This window comes from Anomaloglossus baeobatrachus, chromosome 6, assembly GCF_048569485.1.
Source record: "Anomaloglossus baeobatrachus isolate aAnoBae1 chromosome 6, aAnoBae1.hap1, whole genome shotgun sequence".
Classification (NCBI taxonomy): domain Eukaryota; kingdom Metazoa; phylum Chordata; class Amphibia; order Anura; family Aromobatidae; genus Anomaloglossus; species Anomaloglossus baeobatrachus.
In genome coordinates, this window is record NC_134358.1 from 11637463 (window position 1) to 11653852 (window position 16390).

General features: G+C 46.7%; 1 protein-coding gene across 1 annotated transcript in view; it reads left to right on the top strand.

Moving 5' to 3' along the window:
• LOC142316938 (uncharacterized) overlaps positions 1-8914 on the top strand; it is a 174280-nt gene extending 165366 nt beyond the window's left edge. The window contains exons 8-10 of the mRNA XM_075352723.1: positions 6912-7066; positions 8044-8326; positions 8719-8914. Coding sequence (XP_075208838.1) covers positions 6912-7066; positions 8044-8326; positions 8719-8896 — 616 coding nt within the window. The 3' untranslated portion in view covers positions 8897-8914. The remainder of the gene's footprint in view (positions 1-6911; positions 7067-8043; positions 8327-8718) is intronic.
• Positions 8915-16390: the final 7476 nt, after the last annotated feature.

Genomic DNA, 16390 nt, shown 5'->3' on the forward strand with positions numbered 1-16390 from the left:
ACTGTATCTGGCTGCAATGCACATCTGGCCTCTGCACAGCATACTGTATCTTGCTGCAATGCACATCTGGCCTCTGCACAGCATACTGTATCTTGCTGCAATGCACATCTGGCCTCTGCACAGCATACTGTATCTGGCTGCAATGCACATCTGGCCTCTGCACAGCATACTGTATCTGGCTGCAATGCACATCTGGCCTCTGCACAGCATACTGTATCTGGCTGCAATGCACATCTGGCCTCTGCACAGCATACTGTATCTTGCTGCAATGCACATCTGGACTCTGCACAGCATACTGTATCTTGCTGCAATGCACATCTGGCCTCTGCACAGCATACTGTATCTTGCTGCAATGCACATCTGGACTCTGCACAGCATACTGTATCTTGCTGCAATGCACATCTGGCCTCTGCACAGCATACTGTATCTGGCTGCAATGCACATCTGGCCTCTGCACAGCATACTGTATCTTGCTGCAATGCACATCTGCACTCTGCACAGCGTACTGTATCTTGCTGCAATGCACATCTGGACTCTGCACAGCGTACTGTATCTTGCTGCAATCCACATCTGGCCTCTGCACAGTATACTGTATCTTGCTGCAATGCACATCTGGCCTCTGCACAGCATACTGTATCTGGCTGCAATGCACATCTGCACTCTGCACAGCATACTGTATCTGGCTGCAATGCACATCTGGCCTCTGCACAGCATACTGTATCTGGCTGCAATGCACATCTGGCCTCTGCACAGCATACTGTATCTGGCTGCAATGCACATCTGGACTCTGCACAGCATACTGTATCTGGCTGCAATGCACATCTGGACTCTGCACAGCATACTGTATCTTGCTGCAATGCACATCTGGACTCTGCACAGCATACTGTATCTTGCTGCAATGCACATCTGGCCTCTGCACAGCATACTGTATCTTGCTGCAATGCACATCTGGCCTCTGCACAGCATACTGTATCTGGCTGCAATGCACATCTGGCCTCTGCACAGCATACTGTATCTGGCTGCAATGCACATCTGGCCTCTGCACAGCATACTGTATCTGGCTGCAATGCACATCTGGCCTCTGCACAGCATACTGTATCTGGCTGCAATGCACATCTGGCCTCTGCACAGCATACTGTATCTGGCTGCAATGCACATCTGGCCTCTGCACAGCATACTGTATCTTGCTGCAATGCACATCTGCACTCTGCACAGCATACTGTATCTGGCTGCAATGCACATCTGGCCTCTGCACAGCATACTGTATCTTGCTGCAATGCACATCTGGCCTCTGCACAGCATACTGTATCTGGCTGCAATGCACATCTGGCCTCTGCACAGCATACTGTATCTTGCTGCAATGCACATCTGGCCTCTGCACAGCATACTGTATCTTGCTGCAATGCACATCTGGCCTCTGCACAGCATACTGTATCTTGCTGCAATGCACATCTGGCCTCTGCACAGCATACTGTATCTTGCTGCAATGCACATCTGGGCTCTGCACAGCATACTGTATCTTGCTGCAATGCACATCTGGGCTCTGCACAGCATACTGTATCTGGCTGCAATGCACATCTGGCCTCTGCACAGCATACTGTATCTTGCTGCAATGCACATCTGGCCTCTGCACAGCATACTGTATCTTGCTGCAATGCACATCTGGCCTCTGCACAGCATACTGTATCTTGCTGCAATGCACATCTGGCCTCTGCACAGCATACTTTATCTTGCTGCAATGCACATCTGGCCTCTGCACAGCATACTGTATCTGGCTGCAATGCACATCTGGCCTCTGCACAGCATACTGTATCTTGCTGCAATGCACATCTGCACTCTGCACAGCATACTGTATCTTGCTGCAATGCACATCTGGACTCTGCACAGCATACTGTATCTTGCTGCAATCCACATCTGGCCTCTGCACAGCATACTGTATCTTGCTGCAATCCACATCTGGCCTCTGCACAGCATACTGTATCTGGCTGCAATGCACATCTGCACTCTGCACAGCATACTGTATCTGGCTGCAATGCACATCTGGCCTCTGCACAGCATACTGTATCTGGCTGCAATGCACATCTGGCCTCTGCACAGCATACTGTATCTGGCTGCAATGCACATCTGGACTCTGCACAGCATACTGTATCTGGCTGCAATGCACATCTGGACTCTGCACAGCATACTGTATCTTGCTGCAATGCACATCTGGCCTCTGCACAGCATACTGTATCTTGCTGCAATGCACATCTGGCCTCTGCACAGCATACTGTATCTTGCTGCAATGCACATCTGGCATCTGCACAGCATACTGTATCTTGCTGCAATGCACATCTGGCCTCTGCACAGCATACTGTATCTTGCTGCAATGCACATCTGGGCTCTGCACAGCATACTTTATCTTGCTGCAATGCACATCTGGCCTCTGCACAGCATACTGTATCTGGCTGCAATGCACATCTGGCCTCTGCACAGCATACTGTATCTTGCTGCAATGCACATCTGGCCTCTGCACAGCATACTGTATCTGGCTGCAATGCACATCTGGCCTCTGCACAGCATACTGTATCTGGCTGCAATGCACATCTGGCCTCTGCACAGCATACTGTATCTTGCTGCAATGCACATCTGGCCTCTGCACAGCATACTGTATCTGGCTGCAATGCACATCTGGCCTCTGCACAGCATACTGTATCTGGCTGCAATGCACATCTGGCCTCTGCACAGCATACTGTATCTGGCTGCAATGCACATCTGGCCTCTGCACAGCATATTGTATCTTGCTGCAATGCACATCTGGCCTCTGCACAGCATACTGTATCTGGCTGCAATGCACATCTGGGCTCTGCACAGCATACTGTATCTGGCTGCAATGCACATCTGGCCTCTGCACAGCATACTGTATCTGGCTGCAATGCACATCTGGCCTCTGCACAGCATACTGTATCTGGCTGCAATGCACATCTGGCCTCTGCACAGCATACTGTATCTTGCTGCAATGCACATCTGGCCTCTGCACAGCATACTGTATCTGGCTGCAATGCACATCTGGACTCTGCACAGCATACTGTATCTTGCTGCAATGCACATCTGGCCTCTGCACAGCATACTGTATCTGGCTGCAATGCACATCTGGGCTCTGCACAGCATACTGTATCTGGCTGCAATGCACATCTGGCCTCTGCACAGCATATTGTATCTTGCTGCAATGCACATCTGGGCTCTGCACAGCATACTGTATCTTGCTGCAATGCACATCTGGCCTCTGCACAGCATACTGTATCTGGCTGCAATGCACATCTGGCCTCTGCACAGCATACTGTATCTGGCTGCAATGCACATCTGGGCTCTGCACAGCATACTGTATCTGGCTGCAATGAACATCTGGCCTCTGCACAGCATACTGTATCTGGTTGCAATGCACATCTGGACTCTGCACAGCATACTGTATCTTGCTGCACTGCACATCTGGCCTCTGCACAGCATACTGTATCTTGCTGCAATGCACATCTGGCCTCTGCACAGCATACTGTATCTTGCTGCAATGCACATCTGGCCTCTGCACAGCATACTGTATCTGGCTGCAATGCACATCTGGACTCTGCACAGCATACTGTATCTTGCTGCAATGCACATCTGGCCTCTGCACAGCACACTGTATCTGGCTGCAATGCACATCTGGCCTCTGCACAGCATACTGTATCTGGCTGCAATGCACATCTGGCCTCTGCACAGCATACTGTATCTTGCTGCACGCTGTGCAATATGGTAGGGGACACGTTTGCACACATCTGTGATACGTGGTCGTGGTCCTGCAATGTTGGGGGAGGGGTCGCTGCTGTGTGATGTGACCTCACAGAAAGAAGTGCAATGGGGTCAGGTCAGGTGAGCGGAGGCCACACAGCTCCATACCCAATGACTTGTAGGAGGTCTCCATGAGGTATCGCTTCACGTCCGCAGCCTTGTGAGGTTTACACCTTCTAATCACAGCATTTCTGTACAAGGTGTGGACTCGTATTGAATTGATGACGCCCAAAACTTTGTAATTCACTTTTTTTCTCCATCTCGTTCCGTTTTCGAGATAAAAATGCTAACTCTGTTGTTTTCCACCAGGTGGCGCTATAGGTGGTTTCATTGCATAGTGCATGGCTACTTTACTATACCTAGACACCACTTCTATGCCCATAGCTGCCGCCGTCCTCAAGTTCTCAAGTTAAAATCAGATTAACCCCTTCATTCCAGGAGATTTTCCGATTTTCATTTTTTTGCTTCTCTTCTTCTTTTACATTTTTGCGTCAATCTTGCCTATAAGGGCTGTTTTTTGTGGAACGAGATGTACTTTTGAATGAAACCATAAGTTTTACCATATATTGTACTGGCAAATAGGAAAAAATGCAAGTGCGATGAAATTGCCAAAGAAAGTGCAATTGCACAGTTATTTTTGTATTTTATTCCCTGTGTTCACTATATGGTAAAACTAACATGTCAGTGCGATGCCTCAGGTCCGTGCGAGTTCCTAGATACCAAACCTGTATAGATTTACTTTTATCTAAGGGTTTAAAGAAGAATTCAGACGTTTGTCCAAAAAAGAGTGGCGCTTCTGGCGCCATTTTATGAGGCCCATAGAGTTCTAATTTTTTGGGATCTGGGGCTCAGTGATGGATTATTTTTTGCGTCATGAGCTGACGTTTTTAACGGTACCATTTTTGTGCAGATGAGATGTTTTGATCGCCTGTTATTACCTTTTTTTTAAAAATTTGCGGTGACCAAAAAACCATAATTTTGGCGTTTTTGGTTTTGTTTTTTTTTCTCACCATGTTGTTTACTGAACAGATTAACTGATGTATATATTTATTTTTTTTACCTGTTTTATTTTCAATAGAGAAAATGAACTTTTAGGTTTTATTTATTTTTTCATATTTTTAAAAACTTTTTTTTTTACATTTTTTATTTATTTTACTAGGCCCCCTAGGGGGTTATAAGGATGACGTTATCAGCAATATTTCTTTAGAGCAGCACACCAACACTGCAGAAAAATTATTAAAATTTAACTTTTACTCAAAATTCTCTAAAATGTGGTCAGAATCACAATTACGAGACAAACAAACAATCAACATATAATAAAAGGAAGGCCCCTCTTCTTAGATCAGAGGATATGTACAATGGCCAAGGATACACCGCAAAAGAGAAATTGGATTTGTCTCACCAATTATTCTTTCAAATGGAGTGAATAGGATCCATTCATTTATATTAAGATGGAACCCACAAGAGTCTGAAGTGTCTCCCGACGCGTTTCAATTAACTCTTCAGGGGAGTGATAAATGCAACTCAGGTCCCACAATACATGGACCTTGCATTCATATAAAATGCACTTAACAAGATTGTTCAAAAAACTGCGGTGATTCCATTACAGGTTCCAATTACAGAAAGAGCTGTCACCTGTCGTGGATAGGGCGAGAAGCACGGGCGCCCGTACCATGTGCATGCTGTATAGGTGCCTGATCCGGTTTTGACCTCTGCTTGTTTTCTGATTTCGTCCTTGCCTGCTGATTCTGTCCCTGTTCTGCTATTCCTGGTTTGATCCTGCCTGACGACTACTCTCATCGGACTGCAGCCTTCCACAGGTAGTGATCTCCAGGGCCCTGTGTAATTCCAGATCCCTGTATAGGGGTTAAAGGGTTTCAGGGTTCTGGGGGTCCCGCTTGGTGAAGTGGTTTCCCTCTAGCCTGTCAATTACAGCCCGTCTGAGTCTGTGGATCCAGGCAGCCGTTACATTAACATTAAAAAACACATTTTTTTACAATACTCACGTAGGGGTGGTCTGGACTGATAGGTGTCGCTGGTCTCTGTCCGGTGCCTCCTCCTATCTTGTCCAATCGCCGTCCTCCTGCCCAGCCTTATGTGCATGACACGTTCTGCGTTATTCGCAGAGAGGCCTCCATTGTGCTCCTGCGCAGGCGAACTTTGATCTGTCCTGCTGAGGGCAAGGAAAAGTAGTGTAATGTGCAGGTGCAAGAAAAGGTCAAAGACCACCCATTCATCCACCTTACACTACTTTTATCTGGTCTCAGCCAGGCCCATCAAAGTGCGCATGCGCAGGAGTGAAATGTAAACCTCTGTGTGGATGATGTAGGACGTATCATTCACACGGAGCTAGGAAGGAGGACAGCTATTGCACAAGATGGAGGAGGTGCTGGACAGAGACCAACGACACCGATCAGACGAGACCACCCTCGCATCCGCGTTACAATACTTTGATCTGGGCTCAGCCGGCCAGATCAAAGTGCGCATGCGCAGGAGCGCAGTAAATGCCTCTCGGTGAGTGACGCAGGATGCCTCATGCACACGGGGCTGAGCAGGAAGACGGCAATCACACAAGATGAAGGAGGCGCTGAACAGAGAGCAGCGACACCTATTGGACCAGACCACCCCTTAGGTGAGTATTATAAAGGTGTTTTTTACACAGCGGCCTGGGCTCTTATATACAGTATTCTAGAACGCTGTAGCAACGCAGCTCACTGGGGGTGGCCGCAGCTCATAAGCGAAAAGCCTGGTGACAGGACCCCTTTCAGTATTGGCGTCTTTCACTCCTCTACACCTTGGGCAATTATTTGCGTTTGAGGGAATCACTTCTTGTTATTGCTGTCTTTACTATTTTATTTATTACGTATACCTCCGTATTTAGTCGATGTATTTTTGGGCGAGCGCAGATGATGTTTAACGTGTTTCTGTTTTTATGTTTTTTGAGTCATTCTTCCACAATGTTCTTACCTTGTAGTCTTGAAAATTTTTACTTTTTTTTTTTGTGTGTGAATGTTTGTTTCTTTTTTGTGTACATGCGATCGAAACATGATGAATGTGGTGGAACGTGAAATTAATAAGTACAAGGTTTTGCTGCTTTTCTTCTCCAGGTGCGGGAGGGTCACAAATGTCACTTCTGCCACCTTGTCCTTCTGCTGTAACGACATGGAGGGCCGGTACGTGAGCGTGGTGATCCCAGGACGCACCGAGTACCTGACATTGTGCGAGGTCGAGGTTTATGGAGAGCCGGTCTGCCCAGTAAAAGGTCTGAACTTTGTAATGAAGTAACTATATGTTGCATTTTTCTGGACACAAAACCTCTGTTTTGTTGCTACCTGTTTACTTTAAGGCACTTTTGTTGTTACGGTCGTCTCCCTGTTTTTGGAGACTAGTGACACTCTCATCTCTATCGGGTTATGCACATTTAAATGTGGTTTCGTTTTCTTCAGTACCTAAATGGTTAAAGTAGGATTTTCTGCTGGCAGCTTCCCTAGCAGTCTCTAGCTAAGTGTGTCAGCTGCAGTAGCTTTGTAGTCATGCCCTTCAGGTATAAATAGAGGTGTTACCCAGCAATCCCTGCTGAAGATACAAAGCCATTTGTTCTCTGGCCGTATTGGTGGAAGGTCCTGTGAAGGCTTGTTTCTGCATATGGACTTTATCCTTTTTTGTTTTCCCCTGTTCATCTTTCCTTTCTCTGTGTGTATAAGTGCAGAGGTGGAGCTAACGTCTGCCACCAGCCAACTCACTAGCCAGAGCCACTACAGGGTTTTTCTTAGGGTCTCAGGTTCCTGTTTGGCAACAGTTGAGGAGACTGTAGAGAGCATGATTAGGAGTGTAGGGTCAGTAGCAGGTGAATGCATTAGATGCCCATCTACCCCTCTTACTAGAGCTAGGGTCCACCGTTGTTATTGTGTCCCCCCCACCTGTTGTACTGTTGTTTGTATTTTTGTCATGCATCCAGACAACGTTTGGTCTGAATGCGTCTGCCACGTGTCAAAGCATGACATTTGTGCCCTGGGATATCTGGTAATCTGGTAGGACTTGTTAGGGGACGTCATCATTTCTTCTTAGGTCTGTGAGTGGACCATGGTTTATGTTAGCGCCCCTGCACCTTTTCCACCTATTTCTCAGCTCATACTCCTTCTCTTCTGACCTATTTTGGGTTTAAAATGAAAATAGGACAACAAGGACTCACATTTAGGCCTCACACAACTGAAGGCTCTTCTGATTTTATTTCCTCAGGCACCAATGTAGCAAAATATGGAGAAGCCTCCCAGCAGTCTGACTTACAGAACAAGGTAATGGGATACGCCAAAAATGCCATCGATGGTGTGAAAACCACCGATTACAACAACGGCTCCTGCACTCACACCAATCAGACAAAAAGTCCCTGGTGGAGGCTGGACCTGAAACAGAATTACACGATATCCAATGTGGTCATAACAAACCGGCAGGACTGCTGTAAGGAGAGGCTGATCGGAGCCGAGGTCCTTATTGGGTACTCCCCCGACAACAACAACCCGATGTAAGTTTATGTACTCACTTTCCACTCTCGTCTATGCAGTAAACACAGTCTCATCTTGTACGTTTTTAAGGTGGCTTGCTTTCTTGTCTTGTTTTTCTCCGTAAAGTCAAGACTTTTGTTTCTCAACAACTTCCCACCTTATATTTCTCCACAATCTCCCGTCTCCTGTTTTTCCACAAAGTCCCATTTTCTCTCTACATCTTCTGTTTCTCCACCATGTCCTATCTCTCTAGGACATGTGTCCACCGTCCTGTGTCTTGTGTTCTACCACCATGTCCATTGCTTGTCTGTTTTTTGTTTTAATGTTATTTTAACGTTTAGTTTTTTTATATTAAAACTTGGCGGAATCTATAGCTGATTATTACAAGGTTTTTGGTGGTTTTCTCCTCCAGATGCGGGAAGGTTGCAAATGTGACATCAGATACTTTTTCCTTCTGCTGTAATGGGATGGAGGGTCAGTACGTCAGCGTGGTGATCCCCGGACGCTCGGAGTACCTGACACTGTGCGAGGTCGAGGTTTATGGAGTCCTGGTCAGCGAGGTCCCTATAGAGTACAACGTCTGCTGGTAGATGCCGATTTCTGAGAAGTTCAAAAGTATTAGCTCTTTCATCAGTAGGGTCCAGTTCCGCAGAATTAAGTGCTCTTATTGCACAGGGAGTTTTCCATTCTACAAACACTTTTTCCTTCCAATCCCTCATACAAGGAGGCTTCTACTTTTGGTAAAATGAAACTAAAATAAAAACCTTTTTCCACTCATCCTCCATGTCTTTATTTTGGAATCCGCTTCAGTTCTGCCCCAGCTTCTATATAACAACCAATTATACCTCGATATATCTAAAATGCATAATAATAGGTCAATCACAAGGTGCCAACCCTAAGGGGTACTTTGCACACTACGACATCGCAGGTGCGATGTCGGTGGGGTCAAATCGAAAGTGACGCACATCCGGCATCGTTAATCATATCATCGGTGTAGCGTCGGTCATTTCCATAATTACTGAAGGACCGATTTCACGATGTTGTTCCTCGTTCCTGCGGCAGCACACATCGCTGTGTATGAAGCTGCAGGAGCGAGGAACATCTCCTACCTGCGGCTCACGCCGGCTATGTGGAAGGAAGGAGGTGGGCGGGATGTTTACGTCCCGCTCATCTCCGCCCCTCCGTTTCTATTGGCCGCCTGCCTGTGACGTCGCAGTGACGCCAAACGACCCGCCCCCTTAGGAAGTAGGCAGGTCGCCGGCCAGAGTGACGTCACAGGGCAGGTAAGTGCATGTGAAGGTGCCATAGCGATAATGTTCGCTACGGCAGCTATCCCAAAATATCGCAGCTGCGACGGGGGCGGGGACTATCGCGCTTGGCATAGCAAGCATCGGCTTGCGATGTCGTTGTGTGCAAAGTACCCCTTAGTCCTCTTAGAAAGCAATGTAAAATTAATAGATCAAGGTGTGCAAAATCAATAAGCACCACAAGCATCTACATAAACTACTGCCTGAGCTCTCAACTATGCCTAAGCACTTTGATAGTGGTCACCTATCCGTAGCGCCCCCACCAATCAGCTATACAGATCATCAAATCTTGTGAAATACAAATTCCCCAGGTTTGCCAAATTTTTACTAAAAATAAAATTTTCTGTAAATCAGAATGCTTCAAAGTCTCTAAATGCTCTGAAAAGATACTCCGATGTCTCCTGCGCCTGTTTCTATTGTCTTTCTGTCACGCTGTACTAAGACGTAACCAGAAGTAGTGCAGTGAAGTCACCACAAGGAGGCAGCAGAGTAGTCCAAGAGCAAAGTCAGCAAGTCAAGTCAATGTACGAGGGGAAGACCAATTCCGAGTCAAAGACGAGCAAAAGGGTCAGGAACCAAACGGTAACAGGAATAGCCGAAGGGAGAGATGGAACCAAGTCAGGGAAGGGAGCGGGAGTCAAGTACCGGGAAGTCCAAACAACAAATAGAGGTACGATAAGTGGGACGGAGTCAGGAGAGGACAGACAGACACAGGTATGGAGGGAACAGGTGTACAGTAGGACAGATCGGGAAACTCACCAGAGCCAGCTACACATGCTATAACATAGACTATAACTGGCGCTGAACTGGAGGTGCAGCGCCCAGATATAGTGTCCTGGAAACCTGAACGAGGCCAGAAAGAATTAACCCCTGAGACGACCAGGCCGGAGCTGGGAAATTCCACGCAGTAGATACCGGCCTGGATCATGACACTTTCAGGCTCTTTAACACAAACCCAGCCTTATTAATGCTAAAGTGTCCTCACCATAGAAAAGCATGGTAACCCAGTAGCTGCTAAAAGCCCTTTTAATAATTTAAAGCACCAACAGATTTTTCATGCTTTTTAAATTAAAAATGTATCCTGCTTAGTTATTTGTGATCAGCAGAGTGTTCTGTGCAATACACTGACTCCAACTGATGGTGTCACTGTCAGAGGTAACATCATCATGCTGTGACTGAGACAAGTCATGTGATAATCATTCTATTATACACAAACCAAAGGAGGCAAATTGCTACCTACATTTGATAGAACTACAGCCCACGTGCCTCACCCCTTGGATGTTGTGGTGCGTTTACTGCTGATAGCGGCTCTCACTTTTATAGCTATGGTGTGGGTCATTCTATTTTATGCTCTCTCAATTTCCATAGCTCATTGGTGGGCAATTCATTTCCCTAAGGGCCACATGACAGACGGTGACACTTGTGGGGGCTGACCAACATGCTGAATTTCATTTTGCTCTATATGAATTGAACGAAAAAGGCCATGGAGGTGACATGTGCGCAGATAGGACTCCATTTTCTTGAAGTACCTTGCGTCAATCTACATACGCGCGGCCTCCACGGACATTTTCTAGAAGTTCATCGCATCAACCGCGGGTGATTCAATGCAGCCCGCTGTTACATCAAGGGCGCTCGCTGCATTGCCAACCCTCCGTCATGTGACCCTCCTGAGCCGCTCCATTGCAGAGACACCGCGTCCTCCGAGCCCTCAATATCGCCGTCCCTGCCTCCTGTGACCTCGCTCCACCACCACCCCCCCGGTAAGTTATATCTGGATTATAAGACGCACTTCCATTTTACCCCCAGTTTTTGGAGGAAAAAAAGTGTGTGTTATAATACGATATGTTACAATAGGGATAATTGTAACATCTATTCTTAAAGGGAATCCGTCACCAGATTTTTACACACGCATTTGAGAGCAGCATAATGTAGGGACATAGACCCTGATTCCAGTGATTTGTCACTTACTGAGCTGTTTGCTGCCATTTTTATAAAAATCAATGTTTTTTTTTTCTGCTGTAGATCTAGCAGTTATACAGAGCTCATGAATATGCTGGACTACCTGCAGCACGCGAAGTAGTCCTGTAATGATAACCTCCTGCTAATTAACCAGTGATTTTATCAAACCTATATTAAGCAGCTCAGTAAGTGAAACATCACTGGAATCAGGATCTCTGTCTCTACATTATCCTGCTCTCGGATTAGGTGGCAAAAACCTGATGCCAGATTCCCTTTAACTGTAGCAGCGAATCAAAATGATATATTTTTACTGCTTTTTTGGAAAGTTTATACATCATACTGCTCTTGTTATTCAGCTTTAAATATATATAACTATTATTGATCCATCTTCCTACAAACAGTATGATGCCCCCAGTCATTCCTACACAGTATGACTCCCAGCAACTCCTTACACAGTATGATACCACCACACCCCCGCTAACAGTACAATACCCTCATACAAAATGATGGCCTCCATAGCTTTCCCCCAATATGAAACCCCTAAAGCACCCCCCACACAGTATGCTGCCCCCAGTGCGACCACACACACAGTTTCACGCTGTCCCCATACACAGTATGATGTCCCCCCTTGTCCATACACAGTATGATACTCCATACGCAGCATAAGGCCACCACACTGTATGATACCCCACAGCTCCCCATACACAATATACTGCACCTAGTCACCTCCACACTGCATGATGCACCAACACTGTATGATACTGCTAAATACCCCCCATGATAGTCCTACAGTCTCCCACACACAATATGATGCCCGACTGCTCCCCACATACAGTATGAAGCCACCACACAAAGTATGATGCTTATCAATGTCCACCTCCACACAGTATGAGCTGCTGTTCTCACTCTACATGGCACCTTTCCAGGTTGGGTCAGTAACTTCATCGTCCACCACCTCATTTTCCACTTGCGTGCTCTAGTTCTCCTCCTGACTTGTTGACTTAACATGATTTATTGGTAACAGTGTCTCGTCATCATCCACCTCTTGTGACAGTAGTTGTCGTTCCCCAATGTTGGGTTTTTCTGACTGCTCAAATATTTGGGCATCACCGCACATGATCTCCTCAAGTCCCTCTTGAAACATGCAGGACGAGAGACCAAAAAAAGCCATAATTGGAAATATAACGAGCTCTTCAGAGTGTCCAAGCGTGGGGTCACTTGTTTCTTTAGACTTTCCATGGTGGGAGGAAGGAGGCTCATTGTGAGGACTTTGTAGTCCAGAATCTTGACTAGTCAGACTGGACCGTGTGGAAGACAGGGTGGTGCTGGAAAACAGCCTGGGAGCATTATCTGCCATCCAGCCCACAATCTGATCGCACTGTTCTGGCTTCAACAGTTGTGTCCTGCGTCCCCTGTAAACTGAGGCAGGAAGGTAGGTCTAAATTATGTGTGTGCTGTGCTCCCGTAGCAGGCCCGGTTTGCACTGATTAATGATCACTACCTCTGTGTGCACCACCATCAGGGGACATCCACTTCCAGATCCCTTACTGCACATCTTGCTCATTTTAAAGTAGGTACACAGCTAAGAGCGGTATTATTAGAGAATAGATTTAAATTGGCCCTGAAAGGATATTTGGTTGTACATGACAGCAACAACGTATGGAAAAGCAATGAACCCTGCCTGGATGCCTCTTATACACTATCCCTACTCCAGAAGCTCACCCTACACTAAGTGCAGATAAGAGCGGTATTATTAGACAATAGAATCTATTAGAATTAGCCCTGAAAAGGACGGTTGGTTTAACACTACACCAGCAAGGACTGTCGGCTATAAAACGCTATACAGGCCAATGAAAACAATCTGTACCACAGCAAAAATTCAAATTTAAAAAATCTTTACATTTTGTTAACATATCCATGACAAAAATCTCCCTGACGAAGGCTAGTGCCGAAACGTGCGTAGGCGGGACCTGGCGCCATTTCTGCGGTGAGTAAGGTGATCTCCGGTCTTTAATGTTTATCTTATGATCTGCCACTTTGGGTTTGTCCTCTGGCCACAGGGTCTTATACTTTGACTTTATTTATCTGTGGTTCCTGGTATTACTTATCCCACTTTAGACATTTTGAGTGATATTACTATGACCGGACACCTGTTGCTCACCACCTTGGTACGCCACCTTGTGCACTGTCCTATTATGACACCCTGTTTTTATTACAATTTGTTTCAATAAAGATTAACGTTTTAATCACATTGTTTTCCTGGTTCTTCTTGTGTGTGAATTGGTATAGATCTATTCTTGAACCGGCCATATATCCATTCTGTTATATCCATTGGGAAATGGTACTATCTCTCAATTTTGAGAGACCACTAAAAATTATTTTCCCCTGAATATATAATATAAGAATTTTGGCTGAAGGTTTGTTGTTTATATTGATGTTTGTTGTTTGCATCGTCCGCTTCCTATAAGACGCTATAACACACGACCCCGTCTCCAGCAGAATCTCTCCTTATATTATTACCAGGTACAGCGCAGCAAACATGGCATCTCTAGGTCAAGGCTACGGCATTACTGTGATTGCCAGCTAATCCCTGCATGTTAGTGGCTGATATAATGCAGGGAAACACGCGGAGCAAGGAATCGAGAATGGCATCTGAGCAACTGCGATCAAGTACTGAGCAGTGCCGAGCACCCTCACCCATCACTAAGTCTCACGCTCAAAGCTGTAGAGGACGGTGAGATATGGAGCCTGAAAGTCACAAATTCAAAACATTGTTACCCTTTTGCTTGTATGTATATACCAGGATGTGGGATATATTTACTTTGAAGGGGCGCAGGATAAGGGACATTAGTACAGGAGAGGGGAAGATGGGACCAGGTCCTAATTCTGCACCAGCGCCGTCAGACTCTAGTTACGCCATTTTGCAAGTTGACGAGGGATATTAAATTTGGGTTTTTTTGAGACTTTGGGTGACGTTTCTGAGGATGATCACAATATGGTCATATATTATCTGTGAAGAGTATGGCACAGGGCTAGATCGGTGGTGGATACGGCTAGAATACATGATAACAATCGAGGGCTCATTTTATGGCCAGATACAGGGCAGTGACGGTGCATCATGTGGACTTGGAATCAGGAGAGGGGGAATTTTGGAGGTGAGATAGTGTTCATCTGAATGCAGTAGGATTGGATGGTTATACAAGAGGGCATCGAGAATGTGGAGGGACATTGTCATGACTGTAGGATAGGGAGGAACAGGGGACCCTCGTCTATCCATAACCTCTGCATAACCCCTAGTGGTGGAGATGCCGGAGTCTTGTGCCTTATTGTTCTCCTGACCAGAACTAATCTGTTTGCCCCCGGGAAGGAAGAGGCTGGAGGGAGATGATAACACAGATAAAGATAGACAGGGATAAGACAAAACTGAGATATACTGCAAACCTACAGGAACAGTAAAAGACTACGGAGAAAAGCAAGAGAAGTAAGGCAGCAACAAAAGGACAATAAGGTATAACACCACAACCGGTCACAGCAGTAAAGTACAACAATCACCAGTATGTCTGGATCACAGCACATCCCCAGACTAGTATACACAAGCTACAGCTGACATTAAAGGAAGGGTCCAGCCTGCATATATGGGAGGGAGCAAATCTGACTGGCTCTCCCATAACATGTGATCAAAGGAGACTAACAAGCAGCCCAGCAGAGATTAACTCTTGCTATCCTGCTTATGAACTACCAATCTGTAGGTCGACATCTGAGTCTGCCCGCTCTGATCACAGATATCAGAGAAGTTAGCGGGTGGAGTGTCAGAATCCATAGTCTCCATAGATACTGACGCCACCATGACAGTTGGTGATATTTGTAAAAACCTTCTTGTGTCAGATATAAGTGTTTGAGGGATGTAAAACATTGATGTTGGTGGCGATGGGAGAAGTTTAATGCTTGCTGATGGTGTTGAGACGGCGAGTGGGAAAGGGGACCCACTGGACTACAGGGGAGAACCAAGGGGTTTGATTAAGTGCCAACCGAAGCAGATGCCAGGTGCCACAACCAGGGCAGTGACCAGGACTGGACTGGAAGCTGACCCCTAGGAGAGGAACGGGCTCCGGTACAGGCTGGCAAAGTCTCTAGTACTGACAGGTGCAGCCGGGACAGCTGAGGCAGACAGGACCACTAGGCGGATAGGTAGAGTCTTCATTATTGACAGGTGAAGTCGGGACAGTTGAGGCAGACAGGTACAGACGGTATGGCCGTGACCGGTAGTGTCGCTGGTACTGACAGGTGCAGCCAGGAAGGCTCAGGCAGACAAATCCAGAGGGTACGGCCAGGACCAGTAGAGTCTCTAGTACTGACAGGTGCAGCCGGGACAGCAGAGGCAGACAGGTAGAGAGGGTATGGCCAGGACTGCACGGCTGGGACAGGGTGACAGCTATGGGTAGGTGGACAGTAGGCACCAAGACCTGAGAACTAGCTAGCTGTACGGACATGCACTAACTGACCATGTTGCTCAGGTACCTCCCCTAATGGAAAGATGCCTCTAAGCAATAGGCTTAGAGGCACTTCCGGGAAATAGGACGCTGGCCCTTTAAGAGCAAAGCAGGTGTTCACATGCGCACCCTAAGCACATTCCCAGAGGACCTGTGTGGCATGCAAATGTGGCGCCCTGGACAAGCCAAGACGTCACAGGTACTACAACAACACACCCCACACCCCGGCTAGGCACACCGAAGTCAAACAAAAATCCTTGTTGCCTCCCTCCAGGGGCTGATGTCCACACCAGGGGGTGGAGCCAGGCGGTTGGCCCCACCCACCGAG